The 15,572-nt window shown below is 45.5% G+C and overlaps 1 protein-coding gene across 1 annotated transcript in view; it reads left to right on the plus strand.

Annotated features, from left to right (window-relative positions):
• The window catches only part of DOCK2 (dedicator of cytokinesis 2), a gene marked incomplete at both ends in the record, with an annotated part of 408,698 nt that overhangs the window by 357,980 nt on the left and 35,146 nt on the right, over positions 1–15,572 (plus strand). Inside the window, 4 exons of the mRNA XM_079702106.1 lie at positions 3,546–3,702; positions 6,778–6,818; positions 11,378–11,468; positions 12,100–12,219. Of these exons, the coding sequence (XP_079558232.1) occupies positions 3,546–3,702; positions 6,778–6,818; positions 11,378–11,468; positions 12,100–12,219 (409 nt within the window). The remainder of the gene's footprint in view (positions 1–3,545; positions 3,703–6,777; positions 6,819–11,377; positions 11,469–12,099; positions 12,220–15,572) is intronic.

Consider the following 15,572-nt stretch of genomic DNA (forward strand, 5'->3'; position numbering starts at 1 on the left):
TCCACACCTGTCTTAAAGTGAGAGTCCCATACTGAATGGAGTAATGAGACACATTCTACCCTCCTGTATTCCATCTGCCTGGGAATATTTCTAAAAGTGGCACGGGGGCTGGAAACCTGAAAGGGACAGAGAAGGTGTGTTCTGGGGCCCAGATCCCACTCAGACCAGTTCAGTTGAAAGGGGACCTGTCATAAGAAGCACACAATACATAGTTTTTAAAGGAATAAATGAAAAGTCCAGTTCCATAAGCACTGACAGAGGTGTGGGTCAGGGATCCCTCCCTCTGAAGGCCTCCCATACTGAACGCAGGTCTATTCGAGGGAGGTGTGAGCTCCTTCCAGCCCCCACCAAGGCAGGAGCATAGATGCGGAGTGGCCAGTGTTCTGACATCCCTCCTTCCACCAAGTGAGGGACTATTGAATCACTTCGAGAGCCTCCCAGCTCTTTTTCATTGCCACTTCCATTCCATTGTTGGGCTCAAAGGAGAGGAACAGCTGTGTGACCTTGGCAGGATGGAGATTAGAACTCAGCCCCGTGGGCCTCGAGCCTAGCCTACAAATTGAGGGTGATAACACTGCCTACCTCAAGAAGATTATGTGAGTGTTAAACAAGATAATCAGTAAAACCAGCTTAGCACAACATCTGGAACACAGGTACTCCATAAATGATAGTATCATGTATTACAGTTAGTTTTTATTTCTATATCCACTTCCACTGCTAGACGGTGAACTCCTGGAGGTCAGTGAATTGCTAGTTCTGAGATCTCTGAATCCCTAGTTCCCAGAAGAGTACATGTTGAGTGCACAGATAGATGGATAGATAGATGGTGGACGGATGGGTGATTTCAAACCAATCTGCCCATCTACCTCTCCAACCCTAGACCATAGGAGCAGTTTTCTTACCTTATGGCTAAAAAATAGATTAAGAAAGCCAAGACTTTGTTTTTCTAAACACTTGCTTCTCAAAGGACCAACCATATAGCATCACCCGGGAGCCTGTTAAAATGTAGAATCTCAGGCCTTACCCCAAACCTGCTAAATCAGAATCAATGAACGCAGTGCCCAGGTGATTCCCATGCACACTGAAGTCTGCAAAGCAGCAGACAAAACCAATTGTTCTTAATATTGGCTGTACATTGGAATCACCTGGAGAACTGAAAAAAATAAAATACTGCTTCCTGGCTCCCATCCCCAAAGATACAAAGACATCAACCTAGAGTGGAGATTGAGCTTTGAAAAAGCTCCCCTTGTGATTCTACCATGCGACCAGGGCAGAGAGCCACTGGTCTGGCCACGCTCAGGCCCTCAGATGCCTTCTACCTGGGAGGCTCTGAGAAATCACACCCCAAACGCTGGGACAAAGTTTCATTGCATTGTCATTAAGATGGAAAGCAAGGCTGGAAGTGACCATCCCAGAAGGAGTTAGGCACAGCTGATGACTGAGCCAGACAGGCCTAAATCACAGGGCAGTTTGCATCTCGCCTTGAGAGCTGGGAACAGGTGCTTCTCCCATGGCGAAGATGGATTTGTCTGATCACAGCCACAGTTTGAGACATCGCGTCCTTGCAGCATGGCTTGGCTTCTGGGCAGAATGACCCTCCAGAGTCCTTGCCTTCTTCACCTTCCCCCTCTTAGGAGCTCTTGGGACTTATAAACTGCTATGGGCAGAGTAGGCAGAAACAGACGCAGCCTGGGAAATGCTTGTCTACTCAAGATGCCTGAAAACACACCACAATGTTTCTCTGCAGAAAATACTGACCCGTGATTGTCTTGATTCCCAAGGTCACCACTGACTATCGGAATGATGCTGGGAAGGACATTTAACTTCTCTGGGCCTTGATTACCTCATGTGCAAAATGAGGGGAATAATTTTTACTTACCAGAATGACTGTGATCATTTCTTTAGAAAAAGTGATTAGACAATGTCTGGTGGAGAATAAGTGATTAAGAAGTAGTCATTAACCAAAATTTTAATCCATCTGTCTCTCCCTACCTAGCCTGTGGGCTGCTTGAGGGTAGGCATGATTCTTTTTATATTTCTCTCTTTTTTTTTTTTTATCTTTCTCCCCATCCCCGCCCTACACAATGCCTGGAATAGTGCCTAGCAACTGATAGGTACTTAAGGAATGTCACTATTTTCATTTTTGTTTTTAAAATTTAGAATATTATGATTACAACAAATGTTGTAAATTGTTCAAATACTATATGCACATTTCAGTTGAAAAATGAACATTGTCCTCCTCTATTCCTCCACCTAGACCCCTTGCCAGAAGCAACGTGCATTTAGTTTGGTGTTTATCCTTCTTGACCATATCTGTCACATTCATAAACACACAGAGACACATAAAAGTAGACACACACAGGGACTTCCCTGGCAGTGCAGTGGTTAAGAATCCGCCTGCCAATGCAGGGGACACGGGTTCGATCCCTGGTCCGGGAAGATCCCACATGCCGCGGAGCAACTACTGAGCCTGTGCTCTAGAGCCCGCGAGCCACAACTACTGAAGCCTGCTCGCCTAGAGCCTGTGCTCCACAACAAGAGAAGCCCCTGCTCGCCACAACTAGAGAAAGCCCGCATGCAGCAATGAAGACCCAACACAGCCAAAAATAAATAACTAAATAAAATAAAAATTTTTTAAAGTAGACATGAACTTCCACTCACATATAGCATTTGGTGGTTGAGAGCAGATGCTGGAGCCAGACTGTTGTTATTTACCAACCGTGTGACCTTGGACAAGTTAGTTGACCTCTCTGTGCATTAATTTCACCATCTGCAAACATCTTATATCTTATTTCATAAGACTGTGATGGGAGATTAAATGAGGTAAAATTTGTAAGACGTTTAGAATAATGCCTGGGACGTGGTAGGTTCTTTGTGAGTTGGTTAAATAGAACATAAGTACTGTTCTGAGACTCACTTTTCTCAACTATACATTTTACAGAGCTTTTTGTTTCAAAACATATTGATCTCATACTTTTTAATGACTTCGTAGAGTCACATTTTGTGAATATGCTTTAATTGGACATTTAAGATAGTTCCAACTATTTCACTATTAGACACAATTTGTACGTACTGTAAATATATCCTTACATACTTCTGGGATTATTTCTGTAAAATAGATTCCCCAAAGTAGAATTATTGGATCAAAGGATATGTACTTTTACAATTTTTACAGATATTGTGAAAATTGCTGCCCCCAAAAGTTGTACTGATTTACTCCCAATGTGGGTCTGTAAAGGTGACCATTTCTCCACACCATCGCCCACACTAGAAATTTATTTTTATTTTTTCTCATTTTGATGGTGGGGAAAAAGTTACTTTCTACACTATATGGGCAAATCAGTGTATAAATGAGTTAAGTGATTGAATAAAGGAACAAAATGAGCCAATGAACCAGGGGAACTTGGATACACCGGTTTGTTTGGCTTGTTCTCCACCCTTCCCGAGCCCCGCCCCCGACTCGCAGCCCCGCCCCCAACCCCCGACCCCGAGCACGCTCTTTCTCCCTTGGCCTCGAGCTCACTGCCCTCCCGTCTGTGCCGCAGCCTGATGGAGTGTGCTGCAGAACACCCAACTATCTACAAGTCGGTGGAGAACTTTGTGAACCTGGTCAAAGGCCTCCTGGAGAAGCTGCTGGATTACCGGGGCGTGATGACGGACGAGAGCAAAGACAACCGCATGAGCTGCACCGTGAACCTGCTGGTATGTGCGCGGCTCTCCCCATTTTGAGTCAGATCGGAGTCTTGGGAGCAGGTCTGGCTTTGGGTTCCACTATGGCTCTCTGGATACGGAAGCAGCACTAAGGGCTTTAGAAATCAGACAAACGTGAGAGTGTCCTTGCCCTGACGTCTGCTAGCTCTGTGTCTTGAAGTCAATCATTTCATGTTCCCTGTGCCTCAGTTTATCATATATATGAAATGGGAATGACTGTAGTTGGCTCTCCTCATCCAAGGGTTCGGCATTTGCTGATCCAACTAAAGGTTGAAAATAATCAGGAAAAAAAATTCCACAAAGTTCCAAAAAGCAAAACTTGAATTTGCCGCATGCTGGCCACTATTTACATAGCATTTACATTGGATTTACAGCTCTTTACATAGCATTTACATTGTTTAAGTAATTATAAGTAATCTAGAGGTGATTTAAAGTATATGGATGTGCGTAGGTTATATGCAAATTCTACGCCATTGTATTTAAGGCACTTGAGCATTCTCAGACTTTGGTGTCTGTGGGGGTCCTGGGACCAACCCCCTGCAGCTGTCAGGGGATGACAGTATTTCCTTTAGCACTTAATACACAAAGAAGGAAGGTGGTAGTATAAAGAAGTTAAGAGTATGAGCTTTAGAGTCACACAGGCTATGGGTTCTCATCCTACCTCTGATAATTAATAGACTACACAAGTCAAGAAAGTTTTCTGAAGGTTTAGTTTGCTTATCTGTTCCATGGCGAAAATAATAGTACCTATTTCATAGGTTGCGCAGTCCTGACCCATGGTTAAATGCTCACTGTGTGTTTGTTTCCTTCTCTTACAGAACGAAGTAATACTGATAACTAGTATTTATAGAAAATTACTATGGGATAGGCTAACGAGAGCAGCTAGTTCCAAACCCAGACTCTTCACCCCTGTACCACACGACCTGCCATTGGCCAGCTCCCTTCAGATGTACTGTGATGTGGTTATGAGACAGCTAGTAGCAGCCACAGTGCTTTATACTCACCATGCCAGCCCACCCTCAAGTGGTTAAAATGAATAAAGTTGACCAAAAGACCATGCGGCATCTATCACATCAATCCCCCCTGCCATTCCCAGTGTTCCAGAAATATAAATCCTGTCCCCAAAGTTCTGTTGTGTGTCTTCTGTTTACCCTAAGTGGACTCTTTTTTTTTTTTAATTCTATAGTTAAAATACACTTCCTCTTCAGTGATTTGAAAATGACTAACATATCTGTAATGAATGCTGAAGTCATTACAATTCAGCAACATTATGTTAAAATGTATTATTATTGGGCTTCCCTGGTGGCGCAGTAGTTGAGAGTCCGCCTGCCGATGCAGGGGACACGGGTTCGTGCCCCGGTCCGGGAAGATCCCACATGCCGTAGAGCTGCTGGGCCCGTGAGCCATGGCCGCTGAGCCTGCGCGTCTGGAGTCTGTGCTCCGCAACGGGAGAGGCCACAACAGTAAGAGGCCCGTGTACAGCAAAAAAAAAAAAAAAAAAGAAAAAGTATTATTATTTTTTTTTTGAATTTTTGAATTTTATTTTATCTTTTTATACAGCAGGTTCTCATTAGTGATCCATTTTATACATATTAGTGTATACATGTCAATCCCAATCTCCCAATTCATCACACCACCACCACCACCCCCTGCCACTTTGCCCCCTTGGTGTCCGTACGCTTGTTTTCTACATCTGTGTCTCCTCAATGTCTGCCCTGCAAACCGGTTCATCTGTACCATTTTTCTAGGTTCCCTAAATGGACTCTTTTTAAACAGCCCAGATACTGCCACTGATTTTCTGAAATGCTAAGGGGAGTTTTAAACTCCTGATTACAGGGCTTCCCTGGTGGCACAGTGGTTGAGAGTCCGCCTGCCGATGCAGGGGACATGGGTTCGTGCCCCGGTCCGGGAGGATCCCACATGCCGCAGAGCGGCTGGGCCCGTGAGCCATGGCCGCTGAGCCTGCGCGTCCGGAGCCTGTTGCTCCGCAACAGGAGAGACCACAACAGTGAGATGCCCGCGTACCACAAAAACAACAGCAACAACAACAAAAACCCTCCTGATTACAGCAGAAAGGAATTCATTGCTAATAACTCCACAAGGCCCAATTTACATAAAGAGCACGGAGATGGGTTTTCCAGGAGTATAGCAGTTTCTCTCTTTGGAGAGGTAGAAGTTGGTTGACGAAACTGACCTTCAACTGTCAGAATCTGACCTGGGAGAAAGTTGGGACAGGCAGGTCTCTAAGCAGTTAGACTCTGCTAGATTTTGGTGTGTGGCTTAAACATGGTATCAGGGAGAAGAACAGGATGGGGTGGGTGTGTCTGGAGGCCTAGTATGGCTCTGCCACCCACTGACTATGCCCTGGAACACCTGGAACACATCACCTCACCCTCTCGGAGCCTCAGGTGCACATGAGTGCATTGAATTAAACCTGGGTTTTCTCAAAGTGTGGCTCAAGGATCGGGTCCTGACCTCCTGGCTCAGAATCTGTAAGGACTTGTTTTAAAATGCACAGGATTCCAGGACAACTACTGGTCTACATGAGCCCTGAGCTGGAATAGGTATTGCCAGGCTTAAATGTTTTTGACTGTGGAATCTCAGCATAACTTCGGATAGTTCTGCACTATCAGGAGTTATGATCTGTTATCATCACTGGGATCTGTTGTGATTACTATTACTCTATTGCTATTACTCTGATTCCAACTCAGTTCTGCCTGAGTGCAAGATCTGGGCTTTTAAAGATCAAGCTGGACTGCCTTTCATAGTAGACTTTGTCAAAGTAAACGGCCTCAATCTTGGCATCCCTCAGTGCAGCAAATAGCTGGATTGCACCCCCTGATGTGATGGCTGAGATACTTCCTCTGTCCCTTTATAGTCTAAGGATCAGGGAAGTGCCTTTCAAGGCAGAATAAGCTGTTTGATGCATTCAGGAAAGTAAATTTCTTGCTCCCATCTCTCCCAGGTAGTACATAGCAATTTCCTCTCATCTTCATCACAGTGCCCTCCACCCCTGCTGCTCTGCAAAGAAAAAAACCTCATCACTGTTTTTCCTCCCTTATCTAGAATTTCTACAAAGATAATAATCGGGAAGAGATGTACATAAGGTAAGATTTTTGTTTTCTGAAACCCAGGCCTGCTGTGTCACTCTCCTGCTCAATATCCATCGATGGCTCCCCGCTGCCTTTAGCAGAGTTTAAGCATATCTTGTTGACATTCAGACCCTCTTTGTTCTGATTCCTAACAATCTCCCCAGATTCAACTCCTTCTATCTCCTACAATCAGCCCCCCAAATCCACTTGGAGTTCTCTGACCTGCCATGCTGTTTTGCTGTGGATTGAGCTGGTGAATTGCACGTGCGTTTGTTACAAGAATGGCATGCGAAGCCCTAGTCCAGGGTTGGTAGTTAGAACATCCGCCAGCCCAGCTTTGAAGGGAAAAAAATACCAAGATGCATGATGCCCGCTTCTTTGTAGGCATTTAAAAGATATGTATTTGAACATCATATGAAGGATTTGGGGGGGACATTCGGCTGAAGCAAAGAACCCCCTTGCCAGTGTGTCTCAGACTCTCATTTTTTTCCTCCAAAGTTTTTTTTTTATTGGTACTTTTACTCATTACAAAAATAATACATACTGGGCTTCCCTGGTGGCGCAGTGGTTGAGAGTCCGCCTGCTGATGCAGGGCACACGGGTTCGTGCCCCGGTCCAGGAAGATCCCACATGCCGTGGAGTAGCTAGGCCTGTGAGCCATGGCCGCTGAGCCTGCGCGTCCAGAGCCCGTGCTCCACAACGGGAGAGGCCGCAACTGTGAGAGGCCCGCATACGGCAAACAAACAAACAAACAAACAAAAACAAAAAACATAGTTATGACCAAAAATACCTCATAAAATACAGACAGGCAAAACAAAAAATGAAATAAACTCCCATAATCTATACATATTCCCAGACCTTTTTATATTTATGTTTATATATAGATCAAATTCTATGCATGCCTAGTTTCTACAAAAATGGGATCATATTGCTCATAATTTATTCTTTGCTTGACAAGAATTCCATGTCAACAGAAGTATTTCAACTTAATTTTTAATGAAACTATAAAATTACCTTTCCAGAATATACCATAATTTATATAACCAATCCTATGTTGTTGAATATTTAGGTTGTTTCCAACTTTTTTCTATCATAAATAGCACAATGACAAAATTCTTGGACATATATATATCTTTATGCATCTCCTTATGAGACAAAAGCCTGCAAAGTGGCATTGACTGTAAGGTTAACGACCAAGGCCCTTTCAAGGCTTTTGACACATTCTGTCAAAGACCAGAGACTCCAAGTCCAAATTCACTCTGCAAAATACTGCAAATATTTTTAGGTACTTAGTTTAGCATTATTCCAGAAATAAGAACTATCATTTGGAAAAAAAGATAATTCCATAGGTTGTCCTGAGCTTGGTTAGTATTTATAACATCACTAGACGTGACTTATTGTAGTAGCATGGGGCTTTGGATCCAAAGGGCCTGGGAGGCTTTACCTTTTTTCCTCTGTGACCCTGGATAAATCACTCAGTGTCTTCGGGCTGAGGTTTCCCCATGTAGAATGTTTCCATTCTGTTCTGAGGATTAAATGAGATGGTACAGGTAAAGTGCTTGGCACGTGGTTCTCTCCCCCAACATCTTTTCTTTTCTTCCCATTTTAGAAACACAGATGGGGAATCCCAGATTTCCATAAGTTTTGGAGATGTGAATCCTATAGTAATCTAGGAAGCTTCCACATTTGCCTAAACCAGACGTTGTAAACAGAATATAGTATGAAAATCTGTCCTATTTGGCAGGCGTAGTATTTAAAAACATTTTTAATTGGTTGCCAAATTTTAAAATTCTAGAGATGTTACATAAAATCAAAATTTCCCTCTTGCGAAAAACTCAGAAGGTATGGCAACACTGGGCCCTCATCCTGTCCTGACGACCACTGCCTAGGCTAGGTGGTAGTGGCCCCTTTAGATGGGGGCAGGAGTGCTCTGGTCATGACATCGTTTCCATTCCCCATTGAACTTCATCCCATCCACCTCACTCAAGCTGCCCTCCTGGCATCTGTTTGCATTCAAATCCCTAGTCGGGCCCATCAGGGTGTCTTCCATTGGGCTCTGTAGTTGAGCACCAAACCCTTGAGTTGACAAAGGATAGGAGGGGGTGCCTTGTCCAATTAAGGAGTTGAAAGCAGCAGGGAAGCTCTCCCTCTGACTACTCTCTTCAAGTTTTTTGGACCCAGTCATCAGGAATCTAAGAGACCAAGGCCAGGCAGGTGGAGATAAGACAGGATTTGACCATGTACGCAGGGGGTTTTAAAGGTTGACCGCAGGCTCAACACTTCTTACACACACACCACGTGGAGTTTTCCTGAATGCTCTATTGATCAGCAGAAAGTTAAGGCAGCAAGAGTGACTGTAGAGGCAGAAATAGCCGGTGTCAGAACCTGGTTCTAGGGCTTCCCTGGTGGCGCAGTGGTTGAGAGTCCGCCTGCCGATGCAGGGGACACGGGTTCATGCCCCGGTCTGGGAGGATCCCACATGCCACGGAGTGGCTGGGCCCGTGAGCCATGGCCGCTGAGCCTGCGCGTCTGGAGCCTGTGCTCCGCAACGGGAGAGGCCACAACAGTGAGAGGCCCACGTACCGCATAAAAAAAAAAAAAAAAAAAAAACCTGGTTCTGTTTATTTCTAGCTCTATCTACTCTAGTGTAGGTCTGTTTTCTTACCTATAAAAAAATTGTTGGGAGGATGAATTGATATAATATATAAAGCACCCATTAGTAGAATGAATAAATGAATGAAGAATCTCTCTGGGATGCTCCCCCACTCATCCTCTTACCTTGGGATCCCAGCCCAACTGTCACACTAGGGGAACCTTTCTAGAAGCCCTACCTGGATGAGTCCTGCTCTCATAGTACCATAGACCCCTCCTTCACAGCATTGATCACAGCTGTATTTTTGCAATTACTTAATTGATTGATGCCTGTCCCTTTTCCTAAATTATAAATCCCAAACCCTGAGAATGGCATCTGCTTTTGCCACCATTTATCTGTAATGCCTGGTACAGCCTGTGTGCCCAGTACAACTTTGCTGATTGAATAAGTAAATGAGCAAAAGGTCACTAGCTCATTAGTTATCAGAAACCACTAATTGAACTTTCTTCCCCTTAAAATCTTTGGCAGTCCCTACCCTGAGTTCAGGCAGCCTCCATTTGGCCCTCTGGCCATGTTTTATGAGCCAGGGACATTAAGCTCTAGCTCCTTCTTGGGTGACATTCTAAGCAGAAAGCTTTCTTATAAAAGGAATCTAAGCCTGAGCATTGAGACTTGCTTTGAGTACAGATGCGTGAGAAGCCCTTTGTTCCCTGTAGTTAGATAGCCAAGGCAGCATATTGGCATGGTTACAGACAGCGCCTTTCCTCTTGGAGAAAGGACCAAGGGCATCACATCACAGCCTCTTCCCTTCACCACATTACTAAGAGCTGGGTTTAAATAAACACTCCCGATGACATGCAAGTCACCAAAGCAGTGGGGTTTTTTTTGGCTCTGGATTCTGTTTCCAGCAGTGGCAGGAGGGAATGTTTTGTAGAAGAACGTGGTTCACAAGGATAATAGATAATAGCTGTCACTGCTCAGCACTGGCTACGGGCTAATCACTTTCGGTGCATACTCACGTTTATTAGCAGCAGTGCAGGCTGTCATTGACAGAGCCTTTTATACATGATCTGCTTGTCCCTTTATAGGCCCAGCAACTCTATAGGTAGGTTCTGTGAGCACTGCCATTTTACAGATGAGCAAACTAAGGCACAGAGAAGTGAATTCACTGCCCCTTAATACTTACTATGTATCAGGTAATTGACCTAAGCTCCTTTCCTTTGTTCTTGTCCTGTTCTTAACACCTTTCAACTGTAGACTCATTCTACGATTCAGCACTGGATTGTCACATTGGAAAAGTGTGGGAGATGGGAATGTGATTACAGTTGAATAGTAGGTTCTCTCTGCTGACAGCTCCAGGCCTCCACGTGAATATCCAGTCTCTAGCCCCTGGTCCACTTCCTTTTCTTATCAGAAAATTCAGTTCCTTTACATCTAGAGAGCACTGAAGAGAGGGTAGGAGTTGCCCTTTACAGTGCTGTGGCTTGTCCATGCCCTTGGAGTCGTACAATGATTAGAGCATAGGCTCTGAAGGCAGTTAGACTGGGATCACGTTCCAGTTCTTCATTAGCACGTGACCTCTGACAAGCTATTCATTTCTCCTTCCCTGATTTCCCTTACTTGTTGTATTGCACGGGGTAGAGTCTTCAGTATCAAGTTGAATACTGGCTGGAATGTTACCTAACTTCTCCAGGCCAGAATTTTCTTATCTGTAAATGAGAATTCTCAATGGACCTATTTTACAGGATTGTCAGACAGATTAAATAATCTGAGGCATTTAAAATACTTAGCATGATTCCCGTCATACACTAAATGCCCCACGAGTGCTAGGTGCTATCATTGTCACCCATGCGAGTCTGGATAGAGGGAATGGAGGACTCCCTTGTGACTCCAAGGGGTACCCAGTTGTTCTTTCTGGCCTGGCCCTACCACCTGCCTGCTTATTATTGCACCTGGTGATTTAGCATATTTCCCCAAACAGGTACCTGTACAAACTCCGCGACCTTCACCTGGACTGTGACAATTACACAGAGGCTGCCTATACACTCCTTCTCCACACCTGGCTTCTCAAGGTACTGCCTTTCCAGTAAAGGGGATTCATGCTGGGATCCCCGAGGAGCCCTCACAGCAAGTTGAAGAGTTAAAAAGAAAAAGAAAAAGAGTTAGCCAAATAAATTTTGTTTTGTTCTGTGTCCCCAAACTCTTAACCTGGCAGGTTACTTTTCTGCACTGCTTTGTCTGGTCACATAAGGTTTCTAGTGACCTTCACATTCAGCAGCAACAACAACACCCGAGATACGTCTTGCAGTTTTACATAACATTCCAACTGTTTTATATAACATCCAAACATCAACTGTAAATCATTAGCATGCCCTGTGAGCTGTTTTTCTTCTCTTGAAAGTGCTGCTGGAGCAGGACAAAGTCTGAAAGATTTCCTTTGGCTTTTGAAGTGCTGAGACCATGTCTTGCAGGATTTCAGAGAAAAATCCTACAAGCCATTCACATGAGCCAATGGAGAGTCAAATAAGTGTAACTCCACAGAAATGAGGAGGCGCTTCCCGTGGAAACTGCAGACCAGCATCTCTCTGATGGACACTCAGGGCGACAAGGAGGCCGGCAGGGGTGTTTGCAGGGCTTCCTCCCACTCCTCAGCAGTAGGGGAGACACCTGCCCCAGGTGACTGTGTGTGTCCTCTCTCCGCAGTGGTCAGATGAACAGTGTGCATCGCAGGTCATGCAGACAGGCCAGCAGCACTCCCAGACCCACCGACAGCTGAAGGAGACGCTCTATGAGATCATCATAGGCTACTTTGACAAAGGAAAGGTAATTGGTCCCTGCCCTTCCTCTCTCCGTGGAAACCCTAGCTACCAGAAAGGACCGTTCTGTCCCATATTTTACACCCAATCCATCTGCAGGTCTGGTCAGCTCTCCCGCCCGACCCTAAGTCTGATCACTTCTCTCCATCTCCATTCCTTCCACCTCCATTCAAGGCACCAACACTGCTCACCTGGACACTCAGTGAATCCTAAGCAATCTCCCTGCATCCTCTGTTCCCCCCAACAGATCATCCTGCATATGGGAAACGGTGATCATAAAACATGCATTGGATCACACCATTGTCCTGCTTACAGTCATCTCAAATGGCTCTCCCAGTCCACATAGAACAAATTACACAATCCCTCCTGTGACCCAGGAGGCCCCACACGAGCTGTCCCCTGACTACTTCTCTCATTTCATCTCTGCCAGGCTCCCTTTTGCTCACATGCTCTATGCCAAGCTCTTTTCCACCTCAGGGCCTTTGCACTTGCTTTTCGCAGCTTAGAACATTTCTCCTCCATATCTTACCATGGCCAGCTCCCTCTCACAGCTCAGGGTTTTGCCCAAGCAAAGGATGTCATGTCCTGAAGGAGGCCTTCCCAGACCACCTGAGACACAGCAGCACTCCTGCCCTGAGTCACTCTTATTGACTTATCTTCAAAGTACTTACCACTATCAGACATGACCTTGATCATTTTGTTTTTACTTGCTCATGTCTGGCTCCCCACTTTAGAAGGCCATGAGCACAGAGACTTGCCTTGTCCACTGCTCAGTGCCCCGTAGCTAGCACAGAGCCTTACCTATGGGGCCCAGTAGATATATATTGAATAACTTAATTAATTGAATGTATGAATGACATCATGGTACCATCATTGATCTCTAAACAGCAAGAACAGGGTGTTTTGTTAGGTTAGGTCTGGAGGTTGGCCAGACCTGCTACTGCCCATCGTCCAGTCTCCAGCAGACCTTCAGGAAACACCAACCCAAATGCTGTAGGAAACGTAGCATGGTGGTTAAGTGCTCAGGCTCTGGGTTTCAAGCCTCGTTCCTCTACCACCCACAATCTCCTTGGCCTTTCAGAGATTCCAACTCCCCATCCGTAATAGTGGGACATTAACAGTACGTACTTCCTAGTTGCATCGTGAAAATTAGGTGAGAAAATGCATGTAGAGCACCTAACAGAGGACCTGGTACGTAGTAGTAGCTTGTTAAATTTTAATTGTCGTCATTATTACCTACTCTGCCCTCGAGGCCCCAGCTGACTGGCCACTTCCTCTGTCAGGTTTTTCTTGAGTCCTCCAGCTTCCGTACAGATCTGCCTCTCCTCTGCACGGCAAGGCCTCTTACAGTTCATCAAGACACAGTTTAATACTTAATTTTGGCCTGATCTGTCACTGCAGTTCATTGCATCTGTCTTAGTCTGATCTTCCCACCTTCCCTGGAAAGATAAAATGAGGTAATGTCTGTGGAAGGGCTTATAAATTCCCAGGAGTTGAGCAGTTGGAGAACACTGTCTTTATAATTTACAATTATAAGCCTCTTGAGGGCAGAGGCTCTGCCATCCCTGGAACCTCCTGTCCTGCTGACTTGATGTCAGAGCTTACTCTTGGTTTATGAGCTGACTAAGTCGGTCACAGTGTGAAAGCCCCAAAAGGACATGTCAAGCCTTGTCCTCTGCCAGCTATCCAGTTCAACCCACTCTGCGCTGAGCAGAGAGGAAAAAGGCATAATCCCCAGTGTCAAGGGGCTTATTATCTAGTGGGCAAAGCAGACATACCGATTATCATCTTTTTTTGCACACAACCCTTTGGTGTTGTGCAATAACGGGGGAAGGAGGCGGGAACAGGGTGGTATTAAAGTACTTTGGGAGCAGAGAGGAGGCGGCGGATGGGTATAGCTCACCCTGAAAGCCACTGCTGTCGTAGCTTCTAGAATGAAGCCCAAACTCTTTAGCATCCCTTTAACTTCCTTTCCGCATATCTCCCCTCATGGAGACTCATTGATCTAGACACACACAATGACTTTCTACTCCATAAGTCCATCTGTCATTACCTGGTGGACTCCTCTACATCCCTCAAAACCCAACTAGTACATCTGTTTTTGTGTGCTCTTTACCCACTTCTATTTCATGAAAGCAGAGACTGTGTCTTGGCCATTTTTATCACTGTTCCGTCAGTGTATACCATGCCCAGAAGCCAGCAGATGCTCAGTAACTAATGTATGAGACTCAAGGATCAGGGACTGTCAGAGGTCTTAGTGACCACATGGACAGACCTGAAGGAAATTCCAGGTATCTGACTCCCTGCCTGTCCCCCTCCTTGGCCCCTTAGTGATCTCTTAACACTTGGGGAGAGTATTTCTGGCATATTATGGTGGGAAGTTGGCAAAGACCTCCACTTGAGCTAAAAAGTCCCCTGGCCCGGCCTGGGGGTTTTAAAGAAAGCCCCAGGGACTTTCCTGGTGGCACAGTGGTTGAGAATCCGTCTGCCAGTGCAGGGTACACGGGTTCAATCCCGCCTGCCAGTGCAGGGTACACGGGTTCGATCCCGCCTGCCAGTGCAGGGTACACGGGAAGATCCCACATGCGGTGGAGCAGCTAAGCCCGTGTGCCACAACTACCGAGCCTGCGCTCTAGAGCCCTTGAGCCACGACTACTGAGCCCACGCACCACAACTACTGAAGCCCACATGCCTAGAGCCTGTGCTCCGCAACAAGAGAAGCCACCTCAGTGAGAAGCCCGCGCACTGCAACAAAGAGTAGCCCCCTCTCACCGCAATTAGGGAAAACCCACGCGCAGCAACAAAGACACAACGCAGCCAAAAATAAAATAAAAAAAAAAAAGCCTCAGCCCAGCCTGGTCTGTGGACTTGATTCCTCTTGGCACATAAAGCATTTTTATGCTGCTCACTAAGCTGTCCATGGATTTACAGCCATGGCTCCTCCACTCAGCACTTGCCTTTATTTATTTTTATGCTTGGATGCAGAGAGAGCACTTTTGCGACAAAGCACACACTGTGTTTTGGCAACCTCGCCTCTCTCCTCCCCCACCTCCCCCAGCTTTTCCATTAAGGTGCATCTTCCATTTTAAACCAAATGTGAAATGTAATGGGTGTCCCTTGAGATTGCCAGATCTCCAGCCCACCCAGCACCTCCCTCTCCCTCTCTGCAGAGGTTGCTGACCCCTTTGATCAAGGATGGAATGATAATCTATTGGTTTCAGTCAAAACGGAGCAGATGAAAAGGATCCCCTCTGTCCAGAGTTTGTTTTTCAGAATTTTTTTTTTAAGATGGAAAAGACCTATTTAAAAAAAGTTTTCATCACTCTTTTTCATGCTGCCCCCTGCACACTCACCCTAAAT

Source organism: Hyperoodon ampullatus (assembly GCF_949752795.1).
Source record: "Hyperoodon ampullatus genome assembly, chromosome: 4".
Taxonomy (NCBI): Eukaryota; Metazoa; Chordata; class Mammalia; order Artiodactyla; family Ziphiidae; genus Hyperoodon; species Hyperoodon ampullatus.